We start from the raw sequence: 9,311 nt of genomic DNA, 5'->3' as shown, positions 1-9,311 counted from the left end.
TTGTTTTTTCCCATTTTGAGACAAATTTCTTTTAATTCTGTCCATAATTTGTATTTCATCTGTTAAGCAATATCTCAAATTAATGTTTAAATTTATTAAATTATTTAAAACTGTTAAATTGAAAATTATAATAAAAATATGAGACTATAATAATGAGAGAAACTTGAAAATTTGTCAAGTAGACTATTAGTGGTCCAAAAGTCAAATGATATATCAATTGAATTAAAAGATAAGAATGTTATTTTTAAGAGTTCTGCAATTTAGATTAAGGGAAGACAAAAGGAAGATAAAAACGGTAGCACATGCTGCCGTTTCCTGTCCTCTCTCTCTTTAGTTTCATGCATGCGTGAATTCAGTCATGGGTCCGTAATTAATTTTTAAAAAAATAAATTTAACATATGCATTTAACAATTAGTTTTTTTTTGTTTTTTTTTCTGCATTTAACAATCAGTTTCTTATCCTCTATCTCTCTCTCTCCATCTCTTGTATCTCTTCTAGTTGTGCATTTAACGTGAGCCAATATCTGCATTTAACAATCAGTTTCATGTCTTCTCTCTCTCTCTCTCTGCATCTCGCATCTCTTTTAGCTGTTTATCACACAGCCAATATATGCATTTCCAACCTTGCATTTGCTCGATTTCAACAACAACAAAAAAAACGGCCATGAGGAAAAATGCAAAAATTCGGTGCATTTCAAAGCCAAAATTTTGGTGCATTTCAAAGTCAAAAATTATCACAAATACAATATTTCCCAAATCAACTTATCACACAAAAATTATCACAAATCACATAATTAATTTTTTTTTTACAGAATTATCATTATTCCTATCACAAAATATATTTTTTAATTATTTGACAACATTTGATATAAAATATTGATTATGTACGAATGAGAGATAGAGAGAGTTAAACGGGACTTTAACGATGACTCAAACGAAGGGGACGTTTGTTCGTTTTCGGTTGTTCTGCTAGTGGCAGCTTCGTTGTAGATCAATCATCAGCAAGCATTGGGGACGAGTTCTGTTACTGCCTGCAGTGTTGGATGGTGATGGGGATGAGTGGAGAAAGGAACGCGTGAAGAATGGAGGGGACAGAGTAAGGAACGTGTGAAGAACGGAGGGGCCGAAGTTCTGAGAACGAGAACAAGTGGAGGGGATTAGACAAATCTAGAGAACAAGTGGTTTGGGAGGGAGGAGAATAAGTGGATGACGTTTCAAATAAGGAAAATGATAAACGAAGATATTTGAGATGTTTTTTTTTTCTATTTTTTATTCTTTATTTTATAATTTATTGTCGGTCCCACAAATAAAAAAATTGGACTAAAGAAACGTGTTAAACGGCAGCCCACGCTGCCGTTTCTGTCGTCCTTTAGTATTGTTTTCATTCGTTTATCATTTTCTTATTTTTAATATTAAAAAATAACTATAATTTTAAAATTAAATCTATTAAATTGAATGTGGAAAAAAATTTCTTTGATTTAAATTTTCTCTTGTCCCAAAGGTTTTAGATATTACATTAAAGGCGAATACTGTAATATAAAAACATTCACAATTTTTAACGCAAAATTAATTTTATGGAAATTATGATTTTAATTAGCCATTGTTATATTTGCTTTTATAAATTGAGATGATAGGGAGAAAAAAAAAACAGAAAATATGTGTGTGAATTACCATTTTTTTTTTTTGAAAGAAGAATATATCGATGTTGGACTAATAATTATTTATGTAACCTTATAAAGTGTGGGTCCAAAAACTAAAAGTGTGTGCCAAACAAAAAACCTCGAGGAATTTTGCATGTACCAAAAGATGTACCATGTACTAAACGTGCCCAACAGAATTAAGAAGTTAAAATGTCAAATGTTTATGTTCAATAAGATATCATATTTATGGTAAAAGTAAAAGAAATTTCACTTAAAAAATCACATTAATCAGATATGAAAATGTTGAGGGACGTATCTAACATCGGACCAGCTGGGGCATGCATGGGCCATAGTTAATTTCAAAGTGCTCCAGTTAAATTATAAAATTATGAAAGTGCCATATTATTAATTTTTTTTTCCAAAAAAAACTAATATTTCATTAATTCACCACAAGCGAAAATTAGTACATCGTCACATCTAGTACATATATAGAGTTATACAAACAATCTCAACAGATATATATTACAAGTACACAATTGGTTGAACCGTTGTATTTCTATATTGAAGAACTAGAGGAAAAAAACTGGTGCATTAAAGATACTTGAGTGACTTATATCTTCCAGCAAAGAATAAGCACCCAACCGAGAGTTATTCACCAGATAAAACTCTTTCATAATACCTTCCATCTTTAAACTCGATTATTCCAATTTATACTAGAATAGATTTTATGTCTTGACCCATTTGTTATAACAATAATTCCTCTAGCTCTGAAGACATGAATCTACAAAACTAGAAGACAAATATACCGTAACATACAGAAATGGTAAATAAAACCATACACACACCAAATCACAATCTAGGTGTGAAGTATATACATACTACACTAGATCAAAATTTGGATATGAAAGATAAACTGGTAAAAGCTCAGTTAGTTCATGTATTTTAAGATTAGTATTCATTTAGTCCTTGTATTTTTAAAAATACCTCGAAACATACCTGCCGTTAAAGTATTGATACCCATACCGTTACTTTTTTTTTTTTGGCTTATGTTTACAATATTACCCTTTTATAATAATTTTTTTATTTTGACATTAATAAAAAGAAAATAATTAACTTACCAATTTAACCCTAGAAAATAAAAAATATATATTAATGTTTTTGCAAACACCATTTGCACACTTGGTAGTTTGCATATAGTTTTTGACAATTAAAAATTAATATAATTTTTTTATATTTTTAGAGTTAAATTGGTAATTTAATTATTTTCTTTTTATTAATGTCCAAATAAAAAAATTATTATAAAAGGATAATATTGTAAAAATAAGCCAAAATAAATAAAAAGTAACAGTATGGATATCAATACTTTAACGGTAGAGATGTTTCGAGGTATTGTTAAAAATATAGGGACTAAATAGATACTAATGTTAAAATACAGAGACTAAATAGACATTTATCCAAAGATAAACACACGTCAGATCAAGATTTGAGTGTATCGATATTTTGGTGTGAATACCTACCCTTACACATAGTGAAGGAATAAAAATCGAAAATAAATAACATACAGGATTTGCGCTGAATGAAGAGCCAACCACGACTCTTTTCTGGTGAAACAGAGGAGCAGTTGAAGATGGAGCAAAGAGAAGACTAAAGAAGAGGAGATTATTGAAAGTGCCAGAGTTAATTCTAAAAGATTTTATGTTGGCCCTATTTTAAAAGTCCAATCCTAAATAATTTGATTAATTATTAAAACATTATAAAACTTAAACAAAGACAAAAGACGAAAGATTACTGAGATAAAATTAAAAAAAGATTTACTTACTCTTATGATCTTTGTCGTCTCTTCCTGATGCTTTGAACCAGAAGTACACTAGTTTATTTGTTTGTCACGGAGTTGGTGTTTGGATTTCATTCTACTTCCTGAAGCCGAAAGTAATTTTGTGCAATCCAATAGATCTTTCATCTAGTTTCAAAATTCCTAATTTTATCATGTATTTAAGTTTGTTATTTGTGTTGCATTATATGAATATTTTTATTATTATTAACAAATTTTAATCAAGTGATGAATTATTTATGTATAGTGGGAAAGATGTTTTTAATTATGTTAATAATGAAACTATTACACTATTTTCAACATATGAAATAATGTCGAGAGTCTTTGATGAGGATGATTTGTAATAATAAATTTATTATCAATGTATATTATAATTGTAATGTTTTATACTACCATTTAAAATTTTTAAATGGTATTAAAATTTAAATGGGGTGCTAATTAAATGTCCCCAATCGCACTCCATTAATACTGAGTTTACATTTTGGATTGGAGTGAGAATCTTGAGGAGTGAGAATCCTAGGATTAGGAGTGTGTAGTGGGAGTGAGAGTAGGTTGTTTACTTAAACTGGAATAAGAGTATGGAATTGGGAGTAAATGATTTTAAATTACATTTTTATCCTTATTTAAAGAATTATAGTTTTTAATTACAAAATTAATAAAAAAATAGATTTGAAAAATAAAATATTCATTTTATTATATTTCTAAATTAATAATAATTATTAATATTCTTAATTATGTAAATAAATTTTTTATTAATTTTAATTTTAATTATGTAAATAAAAAATTATTATTAAGAGCAACACAAATGAAACATTATTATTAATATTATAATATAAAATTAATATTTTCTTAGAATAAAATATTGATTATTATTAATTACTAATATTAAATAAATATAATACTATTATTTTTAAATAAATATAATAATATTATATTTTTAAATAAAAAGAGTATATAGTAATATTATTAATTCTCTATGAGTATAATAATATTATTTTTAAGTAATTTTAACTTAGAATCAATATAAATTATTATTTTTAATAAGTATAATTTATAAAATAATATTATTTTATTTTATTTGATTAAATATAAGGATAAAAATAAAAGAGGGGGGAGTGAATTCTCACTCTCACCTCCCCTAATCTCACTCCCATCTTAAAATTAATAAATAAACATTAAAATAGGATAAATTCAAACTCCTCACTTTCACCTCGGCAGATAAACACTACTTAAAGAACGTAATTGTGCGCACGACAAGTTCTCATTTTGAGACTGCGGGATCCACAACACATCACCCCAATAAAAACTTACCGCACACGCAGTCACTTACCTTAATCATGTTTAATGTTAAATGTGTCCCAATTGAACGCAAATGCTGGCTACGTCCTGCAAATTTTCATCAAAATTGTAGAATTGGAAGAGAACGAAAGTCCGTGCAAGCAGTGAATCAGCCATAACAGAACCGTATATCAATCAAAATCTACTCTCTACTTAAAACGATGCAGATCTCCAATCCCACGTGCACATTTTTGACGCGTGTATTGATGTATGACTCAAAGCATACCATCAAATCAATCACATCACGACTTAAATTGGTCCCATGTCAGTGTCGTATCTTGGCACCAATCTCAAGACGGCGAAACTCAAGCCTTCTCGTGATATCACAGGAACTCAACGTATTACAGTCCTAGACCTTATTAAATTTTATAATGCGGTTTCACACACGGGATAATCTCCCTAGTTAAAGGTTCCGGGTTTCACCCGTATTCGGAAACCGAGTGTTTATGAACTGAACACGTCGGTTAGGTGAAAAGGGCAAAAGGTAACAACAATGAAAAAAAAAAATTAAAAAGCACTAAAACCTCAAACCTCTTTTCCTCTGCACTTATAAAATAAATATAGATATTCCTTTGATACGTTAAAAGTATAATTTAATCCCCAAATCGTATGATCGGAGATTGCTAGGGTTTCTAGTTCGATTCGATCCTATGCATTTGGGTTCTGGATTCGTCAATATTCCGTTCTGGTTTTTCTCAACTGCTAGTATTCGTCCGCGTTTAATGTTGGTTCGGGTTTTTGTTTGGTGAAGTTTGCTAATTCACGACGAAAATGGATTCAGTTTCAAGGTGATTTTTTAGTCTAATTTTGTCGTTTTTTAATTTTTTGATCTTTAAACAGTAACAAATCTATAAAGTTTTTGTGTTAATGTATATAAAGCATATATATATATATATAATTTTTTTTTCCTGGAAAGGTATCTAAAGAATGGATTAGTTTAGTTAAGATTGTATTATGTTTTGGTAGTTCGGTCAGGGTGAAATTTTCTTACTTTTAACTTTCAAATAGAACGGTTTTGTTTTATTTAATATTTATTATGGGATGACCGATCAGCGAGCATATTAAGATATTGTGGGTTTTGAATTGACCGATCGCTTAATTTTTGTTACAGATAGCAGTCTCGGATGTGAATTTTGCAGCAAATGGGATTATTTTTTGTCCAATTTACTTGAATGTAGTCCAATCATTGTTTCGGATTAAAGTTTTGATGTACTGTAGGCATTATTTTAGATAAAGTTGTTATCTTTGATTTGATGTGATGAGGAAGAAGAGGAAAGGAAGTGAAACTGATGCGACTGAGGATGAATTGAAACAAGGCCATGATTCGCGGACATCAATTATTAGGTCTCATTATTCATTAGAGGATTACAGTAGGCTAAAAAAGAGGTGCAAAGAAGATGCGGGCACCCAACCTATTGGTTCATTTAAGAGTAGGCTTGCAGGTATTGCGACTGCCCCACCTTGTGGCGCCTCATCGTCTTTGGTGCCAGCCGGGCGAGGACTCAAGAGGAAGATAGGGTGCATAGACGTGCATACTCAAATGGGTAGGAAGAATAAGATAGAGGATGACCATACTAAAGTAGAGGTAATTGGGCATGGGAAGTTTGGGTCTGTTTGGTTGTGTAGGTCTAAGGCTAGTGGGGCAGAGTTTGCATGTAAGACTTTGCGTAAGGGAGAGGAGACCGTTCACAGGGAGGTGGAGATAATGCAGCACTTATCTGGTCATACTGGGGTTGTGACATTGCACTCAGTGTATGAGGAAGCAGATTGTTTTCATCTTGTGATGGAGTTGTGCTCTGGGGGGCGGTTGATTGATCAAATGGTGGAGGTGGGTCAGTACTCAGAACAACGTGCTGCCAATATATTCAAGGATGTGATGTGGGTTATAAAGTATTGTCATGACATGGGGGTTGTGCACAGAGATATAAAGCCTGAGAATATTCTTCTAACTACCTCAGGGAAAATAAAGCTTGCAGATTTTGGCTTGGCCATGAGAATTTCAAATGGTAAATGATTCAATACCTGCTTACCAGAATTCACTTTTCTGTTGTAGTTACTATCATTACATGTTCGCTTCATTCTATGGTATATTCTTTTAAAGTTTGAGGAATTGGAGTTAAAGTTCATGTGGTCCAAACAAATATTCAGGAAAGGAAGACATCCAGATTAGCAATACAGTGATAAAGAATGCTTGTATATATTTAAGTGGAGATGATACGGTTGTCCATATGCAAGATTATGTTGACAAACCTGCTTCAAAAGATATTTTTTTGTCTCTATTAAGGAGTATTAGAGGCTTCAGTACGTGAAATTTTGTTATATGAATTATGATATCAATTTCTTTGTTTAGTTGGGACTAGGCAGGTATTACCTTACATAACAAATACTTCAGCCTGTATGTGCATCCGGCTTTGATAATGTTGATATGACAAGGAAAAGATGAATACTTTCGAACTTATAAAAATGTGCATGTTTTGATCTTTTATGAATGAGTTCCAAATTCTACCTCACACTTACGAATATGAATATTTTTACAATAAAGTTTGGAACTTTTAATGCTTTCATGGATTGCTTAAATCTGCCTGGGTATATAACAAACAATGTCCTAACCACAGATTTTTTATGATATGTCTGAAATATAAAAGTTCAGAGTGCTTTTCTTCATGTTGCTTAACTGTTGATTAGAACTTGGCAGAACATATGAATAAACATGTGAATTAATGGCTTATTGTGTTGGAATTTTTAGTTGAAAGTCATTTTCTCTCTCCCTAGGTCAGTAGCCTATAAGCTGAAAATTTTGGCCCATGGTTATGAATTGACACATTTACTATTTCTGCAGGTCAGACTTTGTCTGGTTTGGCTGGAAGTCCTGCTTATGTTGCTCCTGAAGTTCTGTCTGGAAATTACTCTGAGAAGGTTGATATATGGAGTGCTGGTGTTCTCCTACATGCTCTCTTGGTTGCTGCTCTACCTTTTAAAGGAGATTCCTTAGAAGCAGTTTTTGACGCTATCAAGAATGTAAAGCTAGATTTCCACTCAGGGGTATGGGAGACAGTATCAAAACCTGCAAGGGACCTGATGGCGAGAATGCTGACACGGGATGTATCAGCTAGGATAACAGCTGATGAAGTGCTAAGTAAGCCCCTGATGCTGTTTAATTTCCAGAACAGTTAAAAATTTTTTGACTCTCTCTACTGGCAATACTTGAACTGATTTATCTTCTATACTTCAGTGATCCAATTAATGTCTGCTGATCTCAAGTGCTCTCCCTGCCAACAAATATATTGAAGGCATTTGCTTTTCTTCATTTTATTGTCATATGCTCTGTTTGTCTTATCATTCCAGATATTTATTGAATTTTCTGTCCTCGCAAGTTTATGCCAACTTATTATTGCAACTTCTCTCATTTACCACTTACTTTGTTTCATCATTATATTCATAAACAATTCCTAATTCTGAGTGATAGCTGAATTCTGGATTAGTAAGTTTGTCGCTTATTCACTTGATTGACAACAATACTCTTTTCAGGGCATCCGTGGATATTGTTCTACACAGAACGCACGTTAAGAACATTAACCATCAAGTCAAAGTTGAAGAACCAAGTTGGAGCATCTCACCATCACCCAGCCATTCTTTCTGGAGTGGAGTCAGATGAAAATAAGATAGATCGTGGCTCTCGTAATGACGAATCGCATGCACTTTCATCATCCGAAAGTTTGAATAGTGAGTCAGAGGTGCAAGATGAAGGTGGTTTCGTGGATGCACTAGCAGTGGCCATCTCCAATGTGAGAATTTCGGAGCCAAAGAGGAGCAGACTTTGTGGTCCCTCTGGCCCAATAGAGCAGCAGTGTTCATCTAATTTGACGGCTAACGCTCTGTGTAGAGCATTTTGATCCTGCTGACAAACTGACACTGATAACATCTTCATCTCCACTGTTTTTTGAGCTGGGGTTTTGAGATTTTAACCTGCACTGGTACAATCTTCAGTGGCAGACGATGCTTACAGGTCAACATAACCACTCTGGTAACTACAGTGTCATCTCTTATCAATGGCAATAGATATGACTAATGTTTACATTTTTTTCGTTTCTGTATTTACTTTGCTTACCTAATAATCATTTTAGCCTGGTTAACAGAGATTCCTGTACAGAGTATGTAAATAGATTGTTTGTTAGTATATTACTGGATTTTTCTGGTTCTAGTTCTGTTCTTCTCCGAGGGATTGCTAAGTTTTTGAAGCATTGAGGTATCTGAATCCTAAGATCAGTGAGTAGTTATACTTCTCTTGTCTTCACAAGAAATGTATTCCTCTCGGGACTGAATCCTGATTAGATTTGCCATATTCAGATATTGCCATGCTTTAATTTCACAATATCGTTCCAGATGAAACACCGACGATGGTGGATCTAAACACGACTCATTGTTTGTGAGTCCAAATTGTGAGTCCAATAAATCTAAAGATAAGTCGACATGTCTTCCACGCAATCAATGCAGTTTCACAAT

The 9,311-nt window shown here is 32.4% G+C and overlaps 1 protein-coding gene across 1 annotated transcript; it reads left to right on the top strand.

Moving 5' to 3' along the window:
* The first annotated feature begins 5,223 nt into the window (after positions 1–5,223).
* Positions 5,224–9,013, top strand: LOC18043178 (serine/threonine-protein kinase PEPKR2). Its single transcript, XM_006433827.2, has 4 exons — positions 5,224–5,596; positions 5,920–6,814; positions 7,648–7,944; positions 8,337–9,013. The coding sequence occupies exons 2-4, from the start codon at positions 6,067–6,069 to the stop codon at positions 8,699–8,701; spliced, it is 1,410 nt and encodes a 469-aa protein (XP_006433890.1). The 5' UTR covers positions 5,224–5,596; positions 5,920–6,066; the 3' UTR covers positions 8,702–9,013.
* The last annotated feature ends 298 nt before the right edge of the window (positions 9,014–9,311 follow it).

This window comes from Citrus clementina, unplaced genomic scaffold (genome assembly GCF_000493195.1).
Source record: "Citrus clementina cultivar Clemenules unplaced genomic scaffold, Citrus_clementina_v1.0 scaffold_5, whole genome shotgun sequence".
Lineage (NCBI taxonomy): Eukaryota > Viridiplantae > Streptophyta > Magnoliopsida > Sapindales > Rutaceae > Citrus > Citrus x clementina.
The sequence above is the reverse complement of the archived record's forward strand: the minus strand, read 5'-3'. Positions and strand labels throughout refer to the sequence as shown.